The following is a 27,183-nucleotide window of genomic DNA, read 5'->3' as shown; positions in this document are numbered from 1 at the left end:
CCCTTGTACAATAATGCTCTCAGGGATGCACAGCCTGGGATTGTTGGGCTGTCTGTGCAGGGCCAGCAGCTGGACTGGATGGAGGCCCCTTCTGGAGAATAAAAACACAGGCACGTCCTTGCACGAACAAGGACTTGGGGCGGGCGGGGGGAGCGCGGCCTCAGCCTGAAAGCGGGGAGGAAAGAACAAGAGCTCCCTGAGGGGGCCGGGGCGTGCATGGGCGAAGACTCCGCGTTCCCCACTCCCGAGGATCTGCATGACGGGGCCGGGATGAAGACTCGCGGCCGGAAAAGACGCCCAGAGCCGCCGCAGACCGTCCGTGCCGGTCGGTCGGGAGGCGCTGGGGCCGAGCCTTTCCCGCCGCTTTTCCCGCCCCTCCCTCACGGCCGCCCGGCCCCGCCCCCTCACGCGGGATCAATCGGCCCCGCCCCTGCCGCGGGACCGCCCATTGGCCCCGCCCTGTGGCTCCGCCCCCGGCGGGCGGGGCCGCGGGGCCGCGCACGGGCACGGCGCGGGCGCCATGTTGGAGCGTCGCTGAGCGCGGGGTCTTGCTGTGAGCGCGGCCCGGTCTGCGCGGGACTGGGGCGGGGGAGCCGCGCGGAGCCGCGGGGGAATCGCCCGGGCGGATCATGGACGTCGAGAGGCTGCAGGAGGCGCTGAAAGGTGACGGCGAGGCTGGTGGCGGGGGGTGGGGGAGCGGTGTCGCCGCGCTGAGCGCAAGACTGAGGTCCCTGAGAGCGTGTGGGGGGAGCGCCCCTCGCTGAGGGCGATGGGTCCCCGCGCTGTGGGGAAGGGGTGCTCGCTGGGGGGGTCCCGCAGAGCGGGGAGAGCCCGGGGGTCGTTGTGGGGAAGTGGAGGGCAGAGCCCCCGATCTCCCTGCCCAACGACCCTCGGGGCTGTGTGAGGGGGGATCAGGGGCTCTCGGGGCTCCCCGTCCTGGGCTCCCCACTCCGGCCTCCCCTTCTCCATCCTTCCTCCCCCTTTCCCCGCATCCCGGCCCCTTCCCCCGCATCCCGGCCCAGCCCGGACCTGTCCCCGTCTCCCTCTCCAGCCCTCTCTGTTCTGGGCTCAGCGTGAGGAAATCGGCCTCTTTCAGTGCCGTAGCTGCTCGGAAGAAGTTGCAAATCAACTTTTGCTACTCTGGTGCGTGCGGTTTCTCCGCAGGAGAAATAATGAGTGTTTCCCAGGGCTGGGAAGCTGGTGGAGTTCATGGGAACAGCCGGAGCATTGTGAGAGCACGACAGGGTTTGTGTGGGAGCTGTACTGATAGTTGAAGCAAATCGCTAATTATTGTGAATTTTTGTTCTCTCCCGTCTTCTTTTACCATTCTTTTTGTGTCGTTCTCACGCCAACAGATTTTGAGAAGAGAGGAAAGAAGGAAGTGTGTCCAATTCTGGATCAGTTTCTTTGTCATGTTGCTAAGACTGGAGAGACGATGTAAGTGTGACTGTTTTGGTGGTCCTCAGTTGTGACTTCATTCTTGCATTTTACGTCAATGAGATTCTGCCAGGATTCTTCTTTTTTTTTTTTTTTTTTTTGCCTGTAGGTTGCTTCAGTGAGCTAAATAAGCTTTCCTTTGTTCCCATTTAATTTTGTGTGGATTGATTTAGTTTGCTGATAGTTTGATCTAACGAGGGGAGACTTCTATAGGTTTTGCTCTGGGGTGTGTGTCAGGTCTTCCTGATCCTGCTCAGCACAATAAAAAAACCTGTTGCTTTTCCAGGATTTTTAAGAGAGATTCAGGTTTTGTAAGAGGCAAGTTCAGCTGCTGTTGCAATGCCTGCTACACACTGTTGTATAACTGTGTTTGCAGTATCTAATTGTGTTATTTACATAAAGATTACAGTGGCTCGGATTGTTTCTTTCTGTAACCATCCCGTGGTTGTGTCTGGGCGCTGCTGTGACGAGGGGACAATCCGGAGGTGCTTTAGCAGAGGCGGTGTGGGAGCTGCAGTGAGTTTTTCAGGAGGGCTGCCCTCTCGGTGTTGGTTCCCGGCGCTCTCCCGGAGCTGCGGGGCGGAGGAGCCGCGCTCCTCGCAGGGATCGCTGCCGGTGACTTCCTTCGGATCACTATTTGGCAGGAAGGGGAAAGGCTTCCCCGGCTGCGCTCAGTGCTGTGCTCACTTTCTGGCTGTCTCCTTGTTTTTGAGGCCTAGTGCCAGCCTACGGCTCCAGCAGGGGAGATGTGCTTTCACCAGTGTTTTGTGACCAAGCAGTGACCGCAGGAGCTTTGTTTGAATTTCTGGAGTCCCTCAGACTTGTAAGATGTTTTGTAGGTTCTGGTGGTTTTATTTTATTTTTATTTTTTTTTTTTGGTAGCTTGCTAGTGCTGCTTGGATTAATGGTTTAGAAAGAAAAACAACTTCTGAAATGTACTTTGCTCTTTGAATAGAAGGCTCATGCCCAGCAGACATGCACAGCTGTAATGCTTAATATTTTGGTGTAGTGCTTATTATACAGAAAAAACACACCACAGTAAGCCCATCCTAAAATAAGTTTAAAATATTTTTCCTATTCTGAGATATTTCTTCAGGTTGTTTTTACTGTTTCTGCCACTATCACATATATTCCAAAGTAATTTTTAAACAGTGATTCTATTGGGACAAGTTATTGGAAAAATTATTTCCTCTCTGATTTTATTTTCATTTAGAAAAATCTAGGTTTATTTTTTATTATTTTTATTTTTTTTACAAACTTAAACCTGAATTGGGATTTGTCATCTGATATATACATCCTGCCTTCCATGTTTCCAGGGTTTTCTTTGTGGGTTTTTTGAGGTCTGTAGCCCTTTTCAGCTTTCTTGAATCTTTCAGTTGCATTAAATTGTTTTTTAAAGAGTGTTGGATGTGGGATGGATCTTGGGATGATCAGAAGTATCTAATATAATCTGGAGATAGGCATGGAAATACTGTTTTATAATGTTAAATTTGCTTCAGATTATCTACCAAAGTCTGCATTTGTTCATCAAACATGCTTGTGTGTTCGCTGATGTGTTATGTATCAAAATATCAGGGAAAAAATGAGTAAAAATTAAACTCTCCTGGGAATCACTCATATGAAGATTGATAATGTGCCTTTTAAGAACTTAATGTATTTTTAAACTGGCACAGCTTGACTGTTGTACAAGTACTCTGGAATAGGCAAACCTACCAAATACATGCAAATTTAAAATGCACTAGATAGTCTTTATTTTCACTTATGTAAAAATAACTTTGTGTAATAGAATCTAAACCAGTAACAAGTAGATACTTTGGAATGAGCAGATAAAATACTAGTTTGCAGTGACATTTGTTAGGATTTTTGCAAAGTTCAGAGTATAGATTAAAAAAAACAAGCAGTGAGGATGGTTTAGTCAGGGGTAATTACACCCATGGTTTGCAGACTTGATTATTGAAAAACAATGGATCTTAGTCACAGCCTGTTCCTAATGTAACAAACAAAAAGTACTGAGGCAAGTACTCAGGACAAGTGAAATGTGAAATATTTTTGCTTTCAGTTTTTATTTTAGGAGAGCTATATGATCTTCATGGGGGTTCTGTCAGCTTTTTAGCTCCATCATGAATACTGATTTTTAGAGGACAAACTGCAGTCTGTGTCCTGGGGTCAGTGTTCTCACCCCCCCATACATTTCCAGACACAGCTGCAGCAGATCTTGGTGGCTCAGTACAATTAGTTTCAAAAGGTGGGAATGAAGAAAATTAAAGTGACTTTTCAGGTTCTCACAGCTTGGTCATGGCCCAAGTAGCTCTCCCAGCAAATGGAAAGCACAGGCTCAGGTAAGGTCGCTGAGTACCTCCCTGCCCCCACTTGTTCCAAAGTGCTTATTCATCTGAGGGAGCTGGGAACAGGTAGGTGCAGGTTTAGGTGAGGCTCTGATCTTCCTGGGATTTCTCACCCTGTGGGTCACTGTTCCACTTCTGCAGCTCCTCAGGAACCTGGGGCAGGAGCTTCTCACAGTCCTGACTCCTCTGGCCAAGGCTCAGGTCATGGACCCACGTTTATTTTGTCCCTGGTAGCTGGTACTTCCAGCTGCAATGCAACTGGAGAGGTGGTGAAGGGGAGGAGCAGAGGGTGAGAGGTGGTAAAGCCACCACTGCAGCTGTGATAAGGCTTTCAGTATCTTTATTGTAATTAGGGGTGTTTTTCACTTACAAGGGAAGTGTGGAACAAAAACATTGCTAATTTTGGTTCTGTTATCAGTGTAAGCTTAGTTGTGTTATCGGTGCTGTGCAGTAAAATCCTGATCATACAATGATGTGCATTCATTTCATCTTTTTGAAGTTGAAGTTTTCCTCTTGTGCAAAGTTAACCATTCACTTAATTGCTGGTGAGATTATGGCCTACGTTTACAAATGCCAGTCTAAACTTCCTATGTTAGAGGTGGCAGAAGCAAAAGTCTGATTGCTTGGCTGCTTTGAAATATTTTTATTTCTTAACAGTTGACATGGTAAGACTTAGCCTTAGGTGAAGTATAATATAAAGTTTGTTGTTCAACCTTTTTTAAAGTTAGGATTTTTTTTTCTTTTCAGAGCAGTAACGTACTCATCAACTTTTTAGTGAGATACTGACATGGAATTTCCTTAGTGAGACCAAGTACATGAGGGAAGTTTGTTATAACCTCCTTGTCTCCAGTTTGTAGCAGATCAGTGTGACTTGCAGCACTGAGGAAAGTGAAGAGAGAGGAAATCTGTTACTCACAGTACTTAACTGTATCTGAAAGACCTCTAGAAATAAGATGAGGTTTTGTGCCCTTTTTTCATAGGAAATCCACTTATCTATTTTTTCTGAAGTAGAAAGAGCTTTAAGGGGTAGGATGGAAATCACAACACTGCAGTACTAGAAGTGAAATGCAACAGTGACATTTTTATGTTCTTTCTGAAGAATTCTTAAAAATAGATATGAAGATCACTTATAAATTGTGATCTAGTGTCCTGTATTTAAAATGTTTTATCTCTTAGGAGATTCTCTTGGGTTTAGAGTCACTCTGCCCCTTCAATAGGAAAAATGTTTTCAAACCATTTATTTAGACCATTTACCAAGAAAATCTAATATGTTGGACTGGAAAATAAAACTTAGAAAACTAAAGCAATCCAAAATTTTATGTTGTTTTTTTATGCATTTCCCCCACTCCTGCCTTGGGGCAGGGAAACTATAAAGTGCAGTTTTAATAGCTTACTCTAGTGGCAAGTATAATGCAGAAGCTTACTGACAGTGAAGGAATCCAGGAACTAGTGAAGTACCAAAATGTGGAGCAATACAGTTCCTAGGCAGAAGTGATTAATTGTAAAATCCTTTAGGCCTAAGTAGAGAACACTGCCCAGGATGTGATGCAGTTACACCAGTTCCTCCCTTCATGCAGCATAAACAGCCATTAAAATAATTCTGGTTTTATTTCTTCCTATGGTGGAATTCTTTGGGAAGCTCTAAAATGTTGATTTGAACCTCATCTGAGCCTGAAAACAGAAATAGTTTCTTCTCATGTTTCCTTGAGGGCCAGCATAAGTGGTTTTTTGGAGAGTTTTTTGAGTCAAGTTTAATTCATGTGATTGTAGGGCAGATCTGGACATCCATACTATCATAGAATAGTTGGAAGAGACTTCTGGAGGTGATCCAGGCAGGCCCTGTGCTCAAGGGGAGCTACTTCAAAAACTGAATAAAATTGCTGAGGGCTCTGTGCAGCATCTCTGAGAATCTCCAGTCATGGCAATTCCATAGCCCCAGTTTTGCTCCCTGTTTCACTGCTCAGCCCTGGGGAGAGCCTTTCCCCTGGAGCATCCTGGGCCCAGTGCCTGTCACCCACACTTGTGCAGCTCAGAATGGGATCTGTTTCCACCTCCCTGGCTGCAATTAGCCCTTCACTGGTGAGAGTCAGCAGCTGGATTCCCCCAGCAGAGCCTGTGTGCTCAGCCTGCCCTGCCAGCACAGGGGTGCCCTGCTGTGGGCTCTGAGCCCCGGCGTTTGTGCCTGGGTGTGGCTGGACTTTGATCCCTGCACCAGGAGCTCTGCAGCTGAGCCTGCTGCTGCACTGGGGCTGCAGCTTTGCCAGGGCAGGCTGAGCTGCTGTGCTGTGCTCAGGTTGGGCTATAGCATTCCCTGGTCTTCCCTCCTCACAGTCAGTCAGGTGGATCAGGGATGATTTGCCTTTGGTAAATTATGTAACTGTAAATGTAAGTTACATAACTGCAGTTCCACCAAAGATAATGGCAAAAATACTTTTGACCTTTTGATGCTGTTTTGTTACCTTGTGTAGCTGTGAACATTTTTCTTTTAAGCTTTTTTGAATCAATTTAACTTTTCTATTAGTTTATCACAGCAGTGAAATAGTTTGTCAGCTGCAGGAGAGCTAAGTGAAGATACAGTAGCCATGAACTCCTACAAGAATAAGTTTCCATCTCAGTTGAAGTGTTTTAACTATGTACTCTGAACACTTGTATAATAGCCTTTGTCTTGTTACAAATGTATAGGACTTCTTAGCCATGTGTCCTCTGGCTTATTTCCCATGTTTAAATTTAAATCTGTTTTTTTTCCTAAAGTAAGTTCTCTGCTTTTATTCAACAAGCAGTTTTCTTGCTTGACATGGGTGTGCTAGCATTTTTTTTTTAATTTGATGACCACTTACTTTCTGGAAATCTTAAAACCTATTTGAGGAATGTAATTCCTTATTTTTTTTTAAAACGTGAAATAAAAAATATTCTTAACTTTCTACTGTAATAAGCAAGATTATGTTTTTCTGACAGAAGTTTCTGTGTGCCTTTGATAGTGCAAGACTCTGCCATTTCCATGTTCTCAGTAGAGCAAGAGATGTGGGTAAACTTCCTTGCATTGTTGTCCACTATTATTCCTCACTAGCTCCACTCCATTCAGCATCTAGAACTACCCCCACTAATTCCCAATCCACTGGCACTGTTTTCTGTTTCATAATCCACTAATGTCTCAAAATGACAGGGATCTTTGGTCAAAAAGCCTGCTGATGTACCTTTATCAACACTAATTTAGCTTCCTTGCTCCTTTACCTCTGTTGTAAACAGGAATTTCTGTGTGTGTGGATTGTGTAGCTGTAGTACTTCAGGGCAGTCAGCGGTGCTATCGATGAAATCACTTGCTGCTTTGGGAAACACACTGTTGTAGTGTTTTATTTTAAGTACTGCCACTTCATATCTGTTGGGAGTGGGGTTTGCAGTGTAAAGGTCAGACTTTAACTGCCATTGTAAAATGTGTGTGATGAACTGAGTGTAATAAACATTAGTCTCCCTGTGGAATACACGTGTAAGTAAAGGCAAAAGGCAAACTCTGATTGCAGCACTGAGCTTTTTGGGGTGATTGGAATGTTTTAATCACAAATGTAGCTCTTTGCACTTTCAGATTTGCAGTGTTAGTGTGGCTTCCTTCCCTGTTGCTATACACAGTTTGTTTTTGTAAGCACATTTCCTGATAATATTTTTGGCAACCAGTCCATGTCACTTTACAGAGGAAACCTCCCCACTATGTATTCTCTGGTAGTTGCTGCAGTTGCACGTGTTTCTGATGATCATTTCTGTTCTGTGGTCATCCTTCTCCTCACCTCAGTTCTCTGCCTGGCTTGATGGGATTTGTTGTTATCCTCAGGGCTGCTCTTGGTTTGTACCTTCACCTCTCAGTGGTGTTGCTGTAGTGGCTTCCTCAGTGTGACCTCTGATATTTTCCAGTGGGCCACAAATCTCTGTTCTGTGGGTGCTGTGCTTGTTGGTATTTCATCTGCAGGACTTTCCCTGGCATTTGGGTATTGTCCACTCCATGTTACACTTCTCAGTGGCAGGGATGGTTTTACATTTTGGCTGTGATTGGTGAGTCTTGATCTCTCTTCCTGTCTGAAGCTTTTGGAGAGGTTTGTGCCTGATGGCACATGGAGGGAAGGAACAAGGCAATAGTGCACACAGGAGGAGTCTGCTTGATTTGGGGAAGGTGCATTATCAGTTTGTGAATAAACCAGACTGATGCTGCTTTTCCACAAAGCTGATACATGTCTGGCAGGTCTCAGCTTTAGAAATAAAACTACTTGAAGACAATGGTAAGATTTCCATGATGGCAATACCTGGTGATGCTTGAACTTGGAAGGACAGGGGAGTGTGATGATGCACAAACACCTAATGCCTGTGGATTAGGTCAGTGAGGTAGGGTGCCCCTTGTCATCCCAAACTCAGCAGTTTGTGTCAGCTGAACTGCCCTGTGGAGAAGCCAATTGAGTGGCTTTTGTTTCTGCCTTTGGAAGGAATCAGTAACAAGTGCAATTTCCTTGATCCCAGTAGTGCTGCTGAGAGACCTGAGGGAGGCCTCTGGGTTTTTGGGGCCCTGCAGAAGGAGGCAAGCACAGGGACTCACTGCAGTAGAGATCCAGGAGTAGCTGCACAGGGTGCATTTTCCTAATCTGGTTTCCCAGCTTTATAGCTTGACACAGTAAACACCTGATCATATTATGGCAGTGTGGCCTGCAGCTCCTCTGAAGTGATAATGACAGCTACACTGACCAGAGGAGCTGCAGCATTTCTTGGATTTGGTTATTCTGGACAAACCCATGATACCTGAGGCGACACTGGTGTTCTGTATTGCTTTCTACTCTGCTATAAGGAAGTTAATTTTTGAATGAAGAATGTTGTAATCTTGTACTGTTTTGTTCTGTGGTCAGTTTCTGACTTAAAAAAAAAGGTACTTGAGTTTGGTTTTAGAAACTGTATTCACAAATGTACTTCCTAGAAAATTTTGCATTGAAATTTTTTTCTGTTCTGTGGGACAGCTGTATTCTGTCAGAGTCAGCCCAATATTTATCAGCAGAGATCAGAATTAGTCCCTTGATGATTACAGATAGTGCTTTAATGTCTTCTTCAGCTGCCTGTTTCCATAACTAAGTCTTAATCTTTGTTGTTCCTGGCAAGAGCAGTAGTAATTTGCAAGCAGCAGAGGTGAACACTCACACTACTGAAGTAGATGTAGTTCTAATGTCTGACAGTTTCCCTGGTTCTGGAATGAGCTCATTGTGCTCCCAAGGAGAGCAAAGACTGGATTTAGGCTGACAACAATCAGCGAGTGAAAATGGAAAAACACCTCCTGTGCTTGTGGGAAATACCAGTTTTTCCTCCTTTGAACTCTTCAATATATTTTTAATTAAAGTGAAAGGTAACATGAGGTAAAATCCTACTGAAGATAAAATGTGAGAGTGTTTAATTTTACAGGAGTTATCAGGTGAGAGGGAACAGGACGCTCCCCCAGTACGAGTGCTTTGCCAATGTTTTCCTAACAGGAGCACACTCTGCAGCAAGGCACAGTGTTCCAGGAAACTCACCCTACCTGGAGCACCTCAACTTTTAAAATTTATTGCTCATTTAGAAACACTCATAAAGGCTCTAGCACTTACTTAAGGCTTTGATTTGATGTTTGATTGAGGTGTTTTTCTGCTTGCCGGAAGCCAGTCTCCAGTGGTGCACAGAGGATTTTACTGTGTAAATCTGTTGTCATTGTTTGGAATTTCCCATGTTTATCTGCACTGTGTGGATGGTGAAAATAGGAACAGTGTGAAAAATAATGATACTAAAATGAGTTGCATCAAAATACTGTTCAAATAAAGCATGGGAAATAGAAAAATAAGTTTAAAATACAAAGACTGTTTGACACAAGAGTGGAATTAGGTGAGATAAGTTCTTTTACCTGATAAATGAGTGCTGCTGTTTAAAGAAATGGCTCAGCTCCTGCTAGTCACATCACACATCTTACTCTGCCTTATCTGCAGCATTAATTTTGTGGTTAGATCAGGGATCTGCCTCACCTCCCTGTGTGTGGGATCACAGGAATGTGTGGGAGCAGCAGAGCAGGCTTGCCCCTTTTGGTGTAGAGCAAGGACAAGGCTAAGTGTGTGGTGAGCCAGTACCCTCCTGCTCTGCACTGGGGTGGGATCCCTGTGGGAACCTCAGCATGACTCATCTCCCTGTTAGTGGGAGTTCAGTGCTGCAGCTTTTTATCCCAGAAATTTTCAGAGGCATTTTCTGAAAAAACTGATGGCACACCTGTTTAAGAAGCAATCTGCTTAGATCATAAATAAATAGTAATTCCTGTATGAAAGCTAACATGTTAAATGGAAACAGGTTTGGGTTTTTCCATTTGCTGGTCTGAAAATACTGGGAGTTCTGTTTTACAGGCAGTTCTTAAAGTTCTTAGCTTGTGCATGCCTTCTGTATAACTGTGTATGTCCAGGTGTCCTTGTTTATAGCCACTGAACAGATAAGATAAGGATTGATACAAAGCAGTGGCAGAAAAGGTGGAGGCAGCAGGAACAGAACAGAGATACCTGAGGGAAGAGCTGAGCATGGCCTTGGTCTCTTCTCCCACAGGCCTGCAGTCCCTGAGCAGCTGCTGGAGAGGATCCCTGGGTGCTGCTCCCAGTGCTGAGGCCCTGCCAGGCAGGGGGACAGGACAGGGGGACAGGGCAGGATGGGCAGTCCTGAGCAGGTTCCCTGTGCTGCCTCCCCACCAGGCTGGGGCTCCTCATGCCTGGCATGAATTCTGTGCTCCCTGATGGCAGACAGGGGCCTTGGATTTGACAGGGATATTCCAGCTAGTCCTCAGTATTCCTGTTGGATACATCTTGTGGAAGAGCATGCTGGAAAGTTGGCTGCCTTGCCAGGGGTTTGAATTGAGTATGTGATTGCTGAGTGCACTTCATTTTCTCTGCCTTTTCACTTTACAAATAGTTCTGGAGATCCCATTGATAGACCAGAATAGAAAAGGAATTAACTTGTTTTGGATGAAACTTTAATTTTGCCTTTGACAGCCTGGGGAAATTACTGTGTCTTGGAGTATATCTTCATCTCCTAGGAACTCTAGAACAAGGCACAAAAGAAAAAAACAACTACTGAAGTTGGCAAGTTACTACACTTCAAAACACCTATTTCCTACTAGCAGGTCTCTGGGAGTGTCATGTGAATCAGCAAAAATTGAGGGGGCAAAGGTGGTACCAATGACTCACATGTCTTGTTCCATGTTATGTCACTCCCTCAGACATTGTCCTCTGGTTCTTTCCTTGTGTGTTCTGATGACATTGCCTTAAAATCACTTTAGCTGGACATAAAGTGTTTGCATCCTAAATATGCCAATTTAGTGGGGATTTTTTGCTTTTTTTTCTTGTTTATTTTTGGGTTTGTTTGGTTTTTTGTTGTTTGTTTGTGGGTTTTTTTTTTCCCTCTAATTTCTGCTTGTCAGAGAGCCAATAATAGAAGTGTGGAGAGGGAAATATTTCCTTTTACTAATTTCTGATATTTCTTTTATGGCCTGTTCAATGAACAGAATCAATAGCAGATCTACTTTGGTTTCATTTTATGTTCTGTGTGGTATTCAGCATCTCTCCAAAACAGATGGCATCCTCTTAAAATTTAAATCAAGTAATTTTGTAATGAACTTAAACACTGTGAAATCTGAAGACAGACATCCCACCAGGACTCCTGGGACTCTTCATGTTTTAAGTACGTAGCTGGGTCTCTGGAAACTTAACATCTCTTCAATATAATGTTTTTTTTTAATTAAACCTGTAATCTGTAAGGCAATTCCAGAAAGATTTATGGAATAATTGCAGTACTTTCATTTCAGGAGTTAGCCTTGTTTCAGGCACTCTGAATTCTTCCTCCAGTTCTTCAATTTTAGGTTTTGTCTTGCTTTGCTTCAATTGGAGCTTGCACCTTAAAATCTTTGGAGTTTGTATGAGCCATATGCACTCCCTTAGGGTTGTGTGTGATGTTTATGACAGTTTTTAAGAAGGGAAATGAGTAACTCAGTGTAGTTGTGTTCTGCACTCCTGGAGACTTGGCAGCCCAACCTCCACCTCATGTCCCAGTCATGTGTTGGTGCAGGGATGCACTGCTACAGCAAAGCCTTGCAGTGCTAAATGACTGAGAGGGAACCTGGAATTTGTTCACCATGCATAGTTTTCCCTTAAAAATAGGAGGGATTTTCATCTTTGTCAGGTCTTGCCCAAACAACTTCCTTAAATATTTCAGGCTTTTTGCTCTTCTCATTGACACCTTATCTCCCAAAGTGACTACACCAAGTGGCAAAAGAATCAAGCACAAAAACTTGGCCAGTGGTCAGAAGAAAAATACCAGTTAATTCTCTGACACACAATAATGCAGATACTGAGTTGGTTCTCCTCCTCCCCAATAACCATTGTAAGAGAGAAAGCTGCTTCCACAGTTTCTCCAGGACAAGCATTTTGCATAAGCAGGAGATAAGGGGATGGGGGGGATGTCTTTTACACTCTGGGAATGATATGATCAGATTATTTCCATGTAAAATGCAATTTTGTTTGGATATGCATGTTTGCAAAGATGAATCCTATGCAAATCTTGTTAGTAGAGATGCAGTCATTCCTTGGAAGCAACTTTGTGCTCCTCATTCTTTGAAATCAAAGCATTGCTTGCCCTGCTTTCAGTCTGAGGTGGCCTGTTCCCTGCTGAAGATGCTGTTCATCAATCAGAACTGGTGCATTTCTAAACTTGGATGATGTTGCTTGGCAAATTCTCTTGATCTGTAGTAATGAATTAGTTCCAAAAGCAAATCATGTAATTCAAGCACAGGTGTGAAATAGATTGATTGCTTTTATTAGAGAACAGAGCTATTTAGGATTGTGTTCCTCCATGGCTCTGCTCTGACAATGTTAGATTGTGTCTAAATTAACCTCTCTTCTCTTTGTTGTTGTTTTTTATTTTTCTTCCCTGTGTGGTGGAGATAGTTTTGCTGCTTCATCAGCTCTCAGTGACTCAGTGTGTTGCTGTGACTGTGGAGTTACCCACCCCTCCTCTGTGGCTTTCATCTTAGAGTTTAAGTTTCTTGTCTTCACCTGCTAATTTTGATCCCATTCTGGGGTTTTGTGTAGTTCTGTGTGGGCTTTTTTTGAAAAAGATTATTTTGTTAGCGATTTTTTTTGCTTAGTCTGTCATTTAATTAAATCTCTACTTGCTCATTTCATGTCTCATGTCTTCCCTCACCCTTTCCTAGCCTTTTGTCATGTTGGCTCTCTAATTATATGTAAATCTTCTCAGAACTTGCTGATGTTCCTTGTAGGATTGACTGTTTGGTCAGGTGCTGTCTGCTTTCCTCATTGACTTTGGAAACAGCTGAGTGTGTTCAAACACTGAAATCTCTTCCATTCATTTTTCTCTAATGTTTAATGAAATTACAAGGTCAGGGACTGCACTGGGTACAGTATTAGGGTGTTAAACATCATCTCATACCTTGAAGCACATTATTAGCATGTGTAAAATGTTTAAGTAAGGTAGAAAGACTGAATTGGACTCTGTGAGCTTCCATGCTCTCATTTGTTGCTTGACTTTTAAAGGTACTTTTTAAAAAGACATTACATTTTTGAGTTAAACTGCCAGCATTTGTGTCTGTCCTGAGAAAATTTGAAATGGGTGGTGTCTGTATGGATACAATCTGAGTTCTGAAGTGCTGTGATTGATTCTCTCCAGCCTTTCCTTTGACTTTTTTCTTGTTAGGTGCTTCTTACTTGAAATCAGTTTCTTCCTCTTGATGTTTTTATATGCCAGAGCAAATCATTTAGGTTGGTAAAAGGGAAAGATGGTGCAGGAGCTGGTGGGAGGGAAGCAGAGGACTCCTAGGGTAAGCTGGAATTTCTTCCTAAAATGATTTGGAGCTTGTTGGAACTCCAGGCTCATTAGGCCAGGAGAGCTCTTTGTACAGGTACATTTACACAGGGTGACCCAGATATTGTTCTGAAAGGTGCCTTGATGTACAGAAAAGGTACATAACTACAAAGCCATCATTCTCTAGAGTGAAAATACACAGAACCAAAACATTTTGGGATCAACTAATTTCTTGAAAGTATTATTTTTGAAGGTGTTGTTTCAGATCATGCAGCTTTCTCAGTAACTTTTATCTTTGAGTGGCTCTAAAAGCTCTCAAAGTTGCTGATTCAAATTCCCAAGCCAGTGTAGTGGACAGGAAGAGCATGGTTTGGAAGAAAAGGCTGATTATGTGCAATGGGGAGTGGGAAGAGCAAGTATTTATAAACAACCCTGCTCTGAAAGAAGTATGAACAGTATTTTCTCCATGGAATTTTTTCCATTTGTTATTCTTACAGAACTTAAGATGTTTATCAGTTATTTTCCAGTGTATAAAACTTAATGAACTTGTGCTTAAAGCAGAGAGTAGAAAAACTTTCTTTTGCTTCTGTTTGGCTCTTGATGTAACCATAGAAGGTATTGACCAAACTTTTCTCTTGGTTTTGAGTTCTCACATTGTGTAACAAAGCAGAGGAAATAGAGATCTTTCTCAGGAAGCTTGTGATACATGTGGAATATTTTCCTTTTCCTAGAAAACAGAGATTTGGCACTTGTTTGTCTCTTCTGTTTTCTGTCTTTCTAAGCAACCAGTCTTTCAGTGAATAGGGATAATTTAAAATTTCTAGAGGTGTAGCTAAAGATTGCTTTGATAGCCAGCATGATATGCAACTTTTAATCTTAACTTTGTATTGCCAAGCAGTGCTACCCATTGTTATGCAGGAACTGGTTTTCTCTATGGATGAGACACGTGAGTTTGTGAAGTTCAGCTGATGCCAACTTGTATTTGTCATTCTCATAGACTGGTACAACAGGAAAGGTGACTTGGCTCTTGTGACACTCACTTTTGATCACTTCCACTAAGTAAATGGGAACTGAGAAAATCTTACTGTCCCTGCAGAAATAATTCTGGATTTTTTGGTCAGAAATGAGTTCATTATTTTAACAACACTGATGTCAGGAGATGCACAGGACAGTTGTGTTTATTGTTTGAATTGCAGTTCTGGTGTAACAGTGACCTTTGAGCAGTTCAGCTTTCCTGCTGCTGCTGCAGCCCCAGCAGCAGGGAATCCAACTGCTGGAAATCCAGCAGTGCTGGAAAAAACTGCTGGAGAAACACAGTGAGTGTGTGAGCAGCCAGGCTGTGCTGAGCCCCTTCTGTGCTTCCACAGCTTCTAGCAACAGCTTGTTGGGGTGATTGGAGCTGCTGTTACTCTGGGTTAGCTGTGGCCACCCTGGTGATTGCAGGATGAGTTTGTCCTTAAACTCTGCTGCCTCTGTGAGTAACCTGTGAGTAACCTGTCCTGTGTTACCTGGTCAGCAACCATTTAGCAAGTGCTTTGGAATGCAGGTTGAGAGATGCTTTCTATGTCAGTAGTTCAGTGTGTTGCAGATCTAAGTTCTTGGCCTTTTTATAATGGGAGAGATGCTAATTAAAATTTGTAATTTAAAATCCAAGTGATAGTTTTCTTAACTTCTCAATATGGACAAAGTCTCTATTTTCTGTACTTTCAGCATTGTAAAGGAGCTGGTGGGTGCTGCTCTCAGGCAGTACATTGCCTTTTCAAACCTGATGTTGTTGATTTATTTCCAACACTGATGGGTTAACAGTCTGTGAAAAGATAAGTGTTACTATTCAGCGAGAAATAAGTAACAATGAAAACAGAGAACAGCTCAAGTTTTCAAGTGTGGAAATATATCCAAATGGGGCTGTCAAAGAATGTTTAGAATAATAGTGGAATTTCCTTTCATGAGGCAAGTAAAGCACTTGGGATGCTCTGTGGGGAGTAATCCCACAGTGTCATGGGGTTATTTACTGTGGTTGTGGTGTGTTTATGTGTTAAATCTGTGATTTGTTGCTAACACTTTGGTTTCATGGTGGTAACACTGCAGAATTGTACAGCTTTTAATTTAACATTTGTAGTAGTAATGCCTGATACTGTACATTGGAACATTATAGTATTCTGCTTGGGGTGTAGGATGCTGACTGGGGACAATCAATCCAGTGAGACTCAGTGGTGCTCTTTAATCCATGCCATTGCCTTTTGGGACCTTGATGTTTATTTATTTATTAAGTTTTACTTTTATTATTCACCAAGTCCTGTGGTCCCTCCTGTTGTGAGGTGCCTAAAGGTCTCTTGTGAAGGAACACAGAGGTTTGCTTTCCTCTTTGGAATTCCCCTATTCTTGCAAATTTATCATTCCTAGTAAAAGACAGGGCCTTTGTGTTTGGCTCTCTATAGATAAACCTGAGCTGTATTTCCCCCTTTTCATCTGATAATTATTTCTTTGAAACAAAGGAGAAAATTAGGGCAAAGATGACGTGACCCTGCTTTTCTGGTGGCCTGTGGGTTGGGATTTGGTGGTGCTGGAGAAACAAAAACATCACCACCTATGGTTCACAGCACTAATGGTTGGGTCAGCCCCACAGAAGGGCAGCTGCTACATGGGGCCAGAAATAGTCAGAGAGACTAGAGCTAGAGCTTTGGCTAAATACTTTAATATTGCTTTGAGCAGGAGCTGAAGGCTGTCCAGGGGCTCACATTTTACACTTGTTTGGTTTGAGGCTGCTCATCCCAGATCGTGTGTGTTACAGATAAATGTCAAAGATCATTTTCTCTCTTCTTTATTGTTGGTTAGTTATCCCATGTTTCTTTTTTCTCTGTCCTGGAGCTGTGCAAGCTCCTGCATCAACAGGAATAGAAACAAATCGATCCTGAACTGAATCAACTTTCACTGGCTCCCTGTGCTGCTCTGACATGCACGATCCCAAGGAGCTCTCAGTGCCTCCTGTGGGCCCAGGCTGTGGAAGGGCTGGCTCAGCACTTGGCTGTTGGACCCAGTCAGAGGGAGCTGTTTGCTTGAAAATTTGAAAATCTAGAATTTTATAAATGAAATTTGAAGCTGTAAGGCAGGAGGTAATTTGGAAAAATAACTTACTGCTGTGGGAATCATTATCAGGAGTCCAAGTTGTTTTGCTCAGTTTTTCATCAACAAGTGCCAACTGTGATACAGAAAACAGTTGCCTTTTTGAGAAAAAGAGGTAAAAAGAGTGAAATGTTTTTAAAATGTGTAGAGTTATAAAAGGCCTTTGTTGAGGTTTTGTGAGGGAAGCAGATAATGATGTGTATAGTTGATGTTCCAAACTTGAAACATTTTGTGTTTTGGTGTGGTGGGATTTTTTGGTGTGTGTGTGGGGGGTTTGTTTTTTTGGTGGTTTGGTTTTTTTTTTGGGGGGGGGGCTGGTTGTTTTTGTTTGGTTTTTCCCTTCCCCATCTTACAGCATAGTGAAAGCTGTAGGCAGCACTGTAGGCTCCCTTTACATTGTACAGACACCTGTATTTCATGTTTAGGTTTGCACTGTCAATGTATATTGGATCTTTAAGGAAATGGCTTCCCCTGCTGCTAGAGGCAGTTGATTTGTGTTGCATTGTTCAGTGTAATTGTTGAAATAGTTACCATGCTTTAAATTCAGGAAGGAAAGCAGCACTGCAACACTTGCCTGCTTTACCTTAGCACTGGCATAGCAGGGTGAGCACTGTTACACAAACAAAAACTTCCATTGTTGTTCTGTGGGTTTAGCACTAACTTGCCATGTCTCAATGCTTGTGTTTTATGCAGGGTTCAGTGGTCTCAGTTTAAAGGCTATTTTATTTTCAAACTGGAGAAAGTCATGGATGATTTCAGAACCTCAGCTCCTGAACCAAGAGGGCCCCCCAATCCAAACGTGGAATATATTCCCTTTGAAGAGATGAAAGAAAGAATCCTGAAAATTGTCACTGGATTTAATGGGTATGTATCCTTTGTTTTCTAAAATCAGGATAACAAACATATTTCCCCAGTTTTTAACATTGCAGTTTGTACTGTCTCTGTGACTGTTCATTTTGCTTCCTTGGATAGATGAGCAGAAACAAATATGCACAAATGTATTACAGTAGTTTCTGAACTTTATCATTGTGTCAGTGAATGAAAAGTGACATGTGACATGCTGTGGTATCATTCACTTTGTTTTTTCAATATGTAGTTAGTTTTTAAACAGTGCAGTTCAAAGAACTATCATATTACTCTGTATATTTAGGAGGTTAAATAGACAGTAAAGTCAGATTTCTTTTAGTGCATTTTGAAATACCAAATGGAAAGAGGTCTTCTGGTGTTCAGTTCCTGATTTGTGGCAGTTCACTGGCTTTTGAAGAAATCATGCTGTGAGAAGCAGGGTGTGACCAGGAGGTGAAAGTGTACCTGGGCTGGAATTACTAAATTATGCCAGGTTCAAATGTATAGCTGAAATGGTACTGGTGAAGGACATGGGGTGTTTGATGTGTTGCTGACAGTGCCCTAGATTGAAATGTACCTGTGCCCTTTGCTGGTTTCCTAATTTTGGAAGTTTTTGTTTCCTCTCAAATAAAGCTCCTGATGTTTTTGTCTTATTTGGTGTGTCCTTTTTACTAGCTTGTGTAGTATTTTTGTTGTTTCTAAACTGGATTACACACTTGCCATAAGCTGAGTCATCCTGGCTGTGGTGCTCAGTGCTTGTAAAAAGACTTTCAGCATTTTTCTCAGCTTATTAATAAATGGGCATGTTCTAAATCTTGCCTTCCTGATACTCTGAAATTTCAATTTCAGAGGTGCTACTGACATGTCCTTAGTATTGTATTTGATGCTGTATTTATAATTTATACTGTCATTGTTCCATGCTACTTCATTTATTTGCAGTTTGGGAGCCTTAAGTCAGATCTCCTCTTTCCCCCACAATTGCTCTCATGTAGGACACTTCCAAGAATGTGAAATTCAGCTTGTTCTCAGCTCCCCAATATTTATACCGGGCTGCTTCACTGCAGGAATTTAAAAACAAACCTATCCTTTATGCTCAAGTCTGCCTCTCTCCCGCCTCCCCCAGCTTTTTGTTAATGCTTCATTGCCCACAGAATGGGTAATGTTCTCCCAGGGACAGCTAATGAATGGGCTGCTGTTATCTGCTGTTGTTCCCAAGTGCACTGAACAAACCTCTGGATGATGAGTCTGGAGCTTAGGCTGTGCCTGTGCTATTTTCATCCTTTGCTGGAACATTTCAGGGTGCTCAAGTTCCTCATACTTTGCAGTGAAACTCCCAGGCTTTGAGGAAACAAACTACATCCATTAGTTACCTACAGGAAATAATGCCTGGGGATGTTTCAGGATCTGGGATTGCAGAGTGCTTCATTTGGTAAATCCTGTAACTCCCACGGGGAAGATGTGATGGTAAAAGCTGAATCGTGTGGAGATGTGTCCAAAAAGTAACAGCAGCAACAGGTTTTGGGTTGTGGGATTTGTATTTTCAGGCTTCTTTAGAGCTGTGGGTGTCATTTCAGGCTACCAGGGCAGGCAAGGAACCTACTTGGTGTGACTTTATTGTTGGGGTATTTTTAGCAGTGTTTAAGAGAGAGGGAGGGAGTTCATTCCAGGGAGCAACTTTGTAAAAAACTTTTAATTTGGGTTGAAGAAATAAGTCATGAAGAATGACCCCTGTTTTGGGGTCTTTCTAGCTGAAGTGCCTTTTAAACAAAGCACAAGCTGGTTCTTTTAACCTGTCTGTGTCTCTTGACTTGGTGTCTGCACAGGTTTGCAGAGCCAGATTCTCTTTACAATTGCTTTGGAGTAGGAACTTCTGCCTTGTTTTTTTACCCTTTTATTCTTTGTTAGTGAAACAGGGAAATTCCTAGGTAAGTTATTGGGAATCTGTCATGACAGATGAATAAAACAGATCATAATCCAAATTTCATTTAAGGTGGGGTTTTTTTGTTTGTGTTTTTGCTACAATTAAATATAGCTGTTAGAAGTAATTTTCCCAGATCCCTCCTCAATCCTGCTGAAATGAATTTTTGCTTTGTAATTCACTCTGGACTGTAGTGCTGGAAGTGCAGTTTTGAGTGTGTTGGTATAGAATTTTAAGTGGTTACCTTAAGTGGGCAGATCAGGACTATTCATGCAGCTCATGTGCTGAACTAATTAAATTTCTGAGCAGTTACTGTCAGTTCTCATACTGCTCACAAACTTCACATTGGTGTTCCTTTATAGATTTACACCAATTTAAATTGCTTCTGTTCTAAAATCACGTTGTTGAACTATTCTAAAACAATAATTTTTTCACCAGAAAGAATTCCTGAGGTGAAGTTAACTTTGGGTTTTGTCAACTAAAAGAATTTGTAAATGTTGAAGGAGTTCCATTCAGGGGTGATTGTGTGACACCGGGTGCCATCTGCTGCTCAATGCACGAACTTCACTTTGCTGTGAAGGATTTGGAGGGAAATTGGCTTTTATCTTTTTCTTTTGAACTTGCTGTAGCTGAGAGTAAAATAGGAACACAACTTTTCCTTCTGGAGTTAGTTGCAGGCTGCACATTTCTTGAGTTTTCCGTCTTGCTTGGGCAATTAGCACTGTGTTGATGTTCCAAAACACTTCTTGTCACAGCATTCCAGGGGACAAACCCAAACTAGCCAGGTACTGATTCCCCAGGATGTCTTACAGGTCTGGCTGGTGGAGAATAATTTAAAAATCTGTATGCTTTTGTTTTTGTTGAATAAATGGATTTTGAATGGACTGTCTGTTCTATTAAAAAAAAAAGCAAAATCTCTTTAATTATGAATTTCCAACCCAAAATCAAAACAACCATCACAAGAAATAGTAAGATCAACTCAATATTTTACCCATATGGAAAGATCAACAGATCAAGTAACTTCTTTGTGACTTAAAAGTTGGGAATTTTCTTAAAAGAAGGCACTGTGCAGAAGCTGAATATTGTATGGACTTGCTCCTAAAGGTCTGTCCTAAGCTTGATGATTTTATGAAGAATTTGGCTGTGAAATATTGCCCAGTGAAGAGCAAGGGAAGAGAAATGAATAATGCTAGAACTATTCCCAAGCTAAAGAGCCTTCATGAAACAAACTGAATTAGAAGGAACACTTGTTCCTGTGGTTTTTCTGGTTTGTTGAGGATTAGGACTTCCTCAGTCACATAATGTCCAGGCAGTTCTGAAAAACATAATTAAATTGTTGATACTTAGTCACTGTCTGAGTACTGCTGGCTTTTAGTTAAAGTGGAGTGTCATGGGATGATGAATTGGAGCTGTGCTGGCTCTTTGCACTGAGCTGGTGGAGATCTGGGCATCTCTAATGTGGCTTTTTAGCTAATGAGCAAAGCCTGAGATCCATGCTGTGTTAGCTCATGGCCAGGCTGGACTTACCATGTACTGACCTCCTCAGGAAACAACAAACATGGAATTTGGACAAAAAATTACACTGTAGGGATACACACACACACACCTGTCAGTCTGGATTGGTGCTGCTCTGGATTTGGTGCCAGTTGTATTCCCAACCATGAAATGGCTCATAAATATTTTATTGTATCCAATATTCCTCTTAGGTAACTTTTTAAATGCTTGTGGCTTCAATTTCAAATAGTTAAATGTAAAAATGCATGGTACTTCATAATTATACTGAAATATTTTTGACAGAAATTTGTTAAAATGTGACACTAAACATGGATTGAAAGTGTGACACCTCAGGTAACTGAGAATTAATTGTCTGTAAAGTGTTGCTTGTCTGAAAGGTCATTTTCTCATTTCAGCAGGGATGAAAATGAGTGTAGAATTGTAAAAAACAAAAATGTGTTTATGTGGTTCTTATGGGCTTATACATCTATTATTATTATTAATTTATTTATTTTTTCCTGACCTGTTCCTTGACAGATGAATACATTGTCCAGTTGTAGCAAAATAGATTATTTGTAACAACTGAAGTATAATGGTTCTGCTAATTCCAACATTTACTGCTTTTTCTGTAACTGTGTTCTGTAAAACCTGCAATAAACTACAAGTTGAGACTTTTTTAGCTCTAGTGTGTATGACTCAAATTTGTTTTGAATCCCTTACAACTTCTGTTCTGTGTATTGGAATAGTACAGTCAGAAAGTTTACTGTGTATGATCTGATTTCCTTTTCATTGTTTAAATGAATCCTTTGAGTTGTGGGATGATGCAGTAGGACTCTACTTGGGTTTTGTGGTGGTGAGCACAGGAAACAGCTTTGTATGAGATAGAGGAAAATAAAGCCTTGAGGTACCACCCAGTATTGCTCATGGTTACAAATTTCAGTGCTGGTTTTGTTCCACCTTCTCAGTGAGGGAGAGAAAACAATAATGTTGTTGCTTCCTGAGAGTTGTACTTCCTAAAATAAAATTAAATTGTTAATAATTATTTCATTGCAGCATCCCCTTCACTATCCAGCGACTCTGTGAGTTGCTGACAGATCCTAGGAGGAATTACACAGGAACAGACAAATTTCTAAGAGGTGTGGAAAAGGTATGTATTTCTCTGAGAGAGAACCCAGCTCCAGTCACAGGCATCACTTAAAAACTTCCCAATTGCTCCCAAAGATCTGCTGCTTTCCTTGGGGCTCAGAACCAGAGTACAGCTGATGGCTGCTCCTGAGTGTCTGACTTTGTTTCATACCTTTCAGCAGCAAAAAGCAGTTCTAAAATAACTGCAGACACAGAAATTAATCTCAGGGCTGCAGCTGCTGTGTTTCCCAATCACTCTGCATATTCCACCTGTAGTTTGTGGAGGGTGTATTGGCAGGTTTTGTATGGAGTCCTGGTTAGAAATGATCAGATGAAATACCCTGAACCTTTTGATCAGAAATTTCCTCCCACATTTGGTTTCAGAGTAAAACCAGAGATGAAGAAGGGAGGCCCCTTCCCTCCAGTGTCTTGTTTCAGTATTTAAATCCTGTGGTATGGAGAGTGTGCCTTCAGAAGAGCACACAGCTGTCTTAACTGGCATTTTATAGCTTGTGTCAGAACGTGGGATCCTTCAGAAGCCAGGAGGAGACTTTGAAAATGTGGTTCCACAGTAGGATGCCTCAGCATTTCTGAGTACTTTGTTCTCCAGAGATCCCTCAGTTAGAAATTACAGACACTTGAGCCTGAGGCTTAATGCTCTGGTCTCGTTAGGACACTAACAAACTTAATAAAATCCTGAATTTTAGTGCAATCATGACCTGACCTTGTAAGAGGAGCAGAGGTATTTTAGCAGAATTTAACAAATTCCTGTAACTCTTTAATGTTCTGGGATGTTGTCAAGAACTGAAGCTTCTGTTTCTGAACTCTTGATGTGTTTGTTGTTTGTATATTGCAGAATGTCATGGTTGTCAGCTGTGTATATCCATCTTCAGAGTGAGTATAATCTTTTTTCCATGAAACTTCAAACTTGTGTTAGTAACAGGGAGGCTGCATGTGTGTGTGATGTATCTCTCTTGCTGTCAGTAGTGGTATCTAATAGCCAGACATGCAGAATTCAGATTTTGTTATCATAGTTCAGTCAGCAGCCGGGATGGTGTCTGCAAGTGAAATAATTGGGGAGTAGATAAAAAGCTCTTGGGGACTGACAGTGGGGGCTTTGTAAATTTGGGATTGGGAAATTCTGTGCAAACATGCTTAAAGTGATTTAAGGTTCCTTTGTTCATAACATTTTGTTGTTTTGTTTGTTAGGAAAAATAATTCCAGTAGTTTAAATCGGATGAATGGTGTTATGTTCCCCGGGAATTCACCAGGGTACACTGACAGGTGAGTTTGGTTCCAGGGGTCAGCTTTTAAAAGTAGTGGAGTTCTGGAAATAAGTACCCTCAAAAATGAGGTGTGACATGGGTACTGGGGAATGGGGATAGAGGAGGCAGGAACATGTATGCCATGTACTCTGTGTTTTGATCTCTCTAACCTCATTGTTGAGATTTTTTTTGTTAAACAGATTTTTATATCAAATTTTCTCATTGTAGGTGAGGAATGTTTTATCCAATATAAAAAAGCAAAGCCCCTCATCTATTTGTTTAGTTTTGTTGATCTTTTAAATGAAGGGTGTAACCACTTTCTGCCAAACAGGAACAAAATACTTAGCTGAAAGGCTGGATTAGCTTCTCATTATTGTTTTTACAGATCGAATGTAAATGGCCCTGGGACCCCCAGACCCGTGAGTCGGACGAAGGTTTCGTTGTCAACTCCCATGACAACCAACGGTTTGCCAGACAGCACAGAGCATAAAGAGCCCAGCTTGCAGCAAACAGAGGACAAGAAACACAGGTTTGTCAGCAGTGTCTGTCACCTTTTGAGCTTTTATTACTCTTAATTTTTTTATTTATGTTTAAAAGGTAATTTTAAAAAGCCTGACCCTCTAAGGGATGCGTAATGGAGTCTTAAATCAGGAGTGATGACTTTGAGGTTTTGTTATGTAATAAGTGAAGCAAATTCTGTTGTTGTCACTTAATGTGTTTAAATCAAAGTAGTTGCTACTTTTTTTCTGGAAGTGTGACAAGATACAGAATGTTTGTCCTCAATAAAAGCTGCATCTGGTTTTGTTGCTTGTAGTGAATCACCAGCGTCTGAATCAGAAGGTGCTCAGAGCAGCCCAGTGAAAAATAAGCACTCTGAGGATGATCCTGCAGAAGCAGAAGGACATGAGGTAAAAAGACTTAAATTTGATAAGGAGGGGGAAACCAGAGATGCACCAAACCAAACTGCCTCCAGTGAAGTCTCTTCAGGCATGGGGGAAGAGACAGAAGCATCCTCTACATCTCAGGATAAAGAAAAAGATACTACCTGTGCCAGACAGCACTGTACAGAGGAAGAGGAGGAAGGTATTTCAGATTTCACTGTCTTCTTTTATTCCCAAGGAGTTGGGGTTTTCTTTGCTGGAGACCAGTGCTGCTGGTCCAGATGTGCTTTAAGTATTGCTACTTGTTCGTACTTGAATTTTGCATAATTTAGCAATTCTGTAATTTCTTTTTCCTTGGTCCTGCACTCAATATGAAACTTAGACAAGAGTATTTAAAATCTTCCAAGGCCATTAATGAGATCAGGGTGTACCAAGAATTGAAGAGTCCCTGTGTTAGGGTATCAGGTGTTCTCATCCTTTCTCCAGAACAGGAATGGTTCATAGCTCTGTGTGACTGTCTTTATTAATGATGGAATTTATTTAAATACAGATACAAATTTATGTTGTGTCACTGAGGGGACTCAGCAACAATATCTCCACCAGCTATCAGAACAGTAAAAATTAACTCGCTGTAGGGCAGGCTCTGTACCTACATTAAAAGAAAATAAAATAGCTACAGTTAAGAGATGAATCTATTTTTTACATATTCTTCAAAGTTTCCTCTGAGTTTTTACTGTGGCTCCTGTATTTGTATAATGTTCCTGTAGTTCATGATGGCTGTACACCTGGAACAGCCATGGTTTCATAATTTCCAATAAACTGTTTCTGAAGGCAAATGGAGGACTTGGGGAAGCCAGAAGTTACTTCTTAAACTTTGTCTTTAGCCAGTGAAGTTTCCTGTTAAATAAAATAACTTTTAAAAATTCTATGTTGGGCTAGTTTGGATATCCTGACAAAGGTGGCTCTAATTCTTTTCATCTTCTAATAAAATTGGGGTTTGTTTCTCCTGTCCTTGGCTGTGCTGGGCAAGGTTTGCTCAGCGCAGCTCAGGGTGGAAAGCAGCAGGATTAAGGTATGTTGGAAAATCCCTTGGTAATACTGTACTTTCCTTGTTCCTAGAGTCCTTCATGTCTCCCAGAAACGTTGGTCAGGACAGAAAAGATCAAGAAAAAGACAGTGACTCCTCGAGTGTGGCTGAAGAGAGCTCTGAGGAGAACAATCGGATGGAGGAGTCGGAGCAGCCGCGGGCAGAGAAGGATTTACACTCTGCTGACAGCAGCATCAGTGCATCTGCCACTAGTGGAGCTGACTGCAGTGACACAGAAGAGCTGGGCTCCTATGCCAGTGAAACTCCAGAAAACTCCTCAGAGACCCCGATGGAAAACAGTGATGAAGCCACAGAGGCTGCAGATGAACCTATGGAGCAAGACTAATTTAAACAAACTTAGAGGCAGTATTTTCCATAAGGCTCCGGTTTTACACTGTATAAATAATTTTATGTAATAAAGTGGACCTTTAGTTTTACAAAAAGAAGCAGGTTGTAAAATAAACTTCTCCATGGATCGAACCTTGAAAGAGTTGTACATGATAAGAACTGTGAATACCAGCTCCTTCAGGTCCTGCTTACCGCTGAACTTTCGTTTGGTCAAATCAGTGGTTTGTGTATAGTTTTTTTTATTTAGAATAAAAGTTTTTAAACTGGAAGGTAATTATAATTTTGACAACTTTTTTGGAGATCACCACACCTAGTTGTATGTAAGCAAGAAAGCTTTTTGTCTTGTCTTTTTCTGACAGCTCTAGCAGTTATTTCATATTTTGGTTACAGTTTCAACATTTGACATGTGAAATTCGGGGTTTCAGGCTGGTTTCCGGATTTTTATTTAAATACACACCAAGAATCCTGTTGTGTGTTTCAAATGTGTTCCATTTCACACACGTTTCACACACACATCTCCACACAGCATGCACACCTCCGTGTACCCTCACTGTTCTAAGGGGGAAAGGGTATATTTTTCTGTTTCTATAAAAGATAAATACAGCAAATACTTTTTCTATAGGAAAAGACTGAGTTCACCTCTCAAGGCACTTTGCTTTGCCTCTGGAAAAACAAAACACATGAAATCTGGCCCATATGAAACCCTGGAAGTACTAACCTTGTTGAAAACACCAGAGTAAACACATTCCAAGAGAACTGTTCCAATGACAACATTTTTGTATACTTCTGAGGTGCCTGAGTGAAAGGAGTTCATTTATTTATGAGAAAATGTGCTTTATGTTGAGAACCTTGTAATCAAAACATTAGCTTAAACTTTTGTAGAAGAAACGTTTGGAAATAAAATACCTTGGAAGAAACAAGCAGGTATTTGCCTCTTTGAGTGCTTCTTGGAGCTTGTGGATATCGTAGAGAAGTGTCAGAGTTCCTCCAAGGTTTGCAGGTGCCATCGGGCTGATCACACCACGCCACGGGAAGGACGCAGACGTGACCCTGGTCATGCTGCAGGGGTTAGGGGTGCAGAGGGATCACCACGATTTCTATAACATTTTGGAAGTGAACTAAATATTTTTGAACATGCTACTTTGACAGCCAGTGTTACATTTTTTTCAAACCAGCTCAAAGCACAAACTACTGCTTTAAACTCAATATTTTCCAGTTCCCATATTTAAAGACATGCAAGCTGCAACCTCCCAGTCACGATTACTGGCTGCCAAATTTATACCTGTTTCTTCAACTGTACCTTTTTGATATTTAGAATTTTTAAATTTCTGTAAAGTAGATTTTTTGTAGATTGTAATGAGTGCTCACTGCCATTGTGAAACGGTATATAATTGTATAATTTCTGTGTGTAAACTGAATGCTTGGGCTTTCAATACAGTATTCATATAAAGCAATAAATATTAATGTTATGAAA

General features: G+C 41.7%; 1 protein-coding gene across 1 annotated transcript; it reads left to right on the top strand.

Annotated features, from left to right (window-relative positions):
• Positions 1 to 503: 503 nt before the first annotated feature.
• On the top strand, positions 504 to 27,183 carry PPP4R2 (protein phosphatase 4 regulatory subunit 2). The gene is made up of 9 exons (XM_033071642.2): positions 504 to 663; positions 1,356 to 1,437; positions 17,439 to 17,609; positions 22,057 to 22,150; positions 22,985 to 23,022; positions 23,338 to 23,412; positions 23,779 to 23,922; positions 24,208 to 24,476; positions 25,394 to 27,183. Exons 1-9 carry the CDS (start codon positions 630 to 632, stop codon positions 25,705 to 25,707), a joined length of 1,221 nt encoding a protein of 406 aa, XP_032927533.1. The 5' UTR covers positions 504 to 629; the 3' UTR covers positions 25,708 to 27,183.

The sequence above is a fragment of the Catharus ustulatus genome, chromosome 13, assembly GCF_009819885.2.
Source record: "Catharus ustulatus isolate bCatUst1 chromosome 13, bCatUst1.pri.v2, whole genome shotgun sequence".
Taxonomy (NCBI): Eukaryota; Metazoa; Chordata; class Aves; order Passeriformes; family Turdidae; genus Catharus; species Catharus ustulatus.
This window is presented reverse-complemented; position numbering and strand designations above follow the sequence as displayed.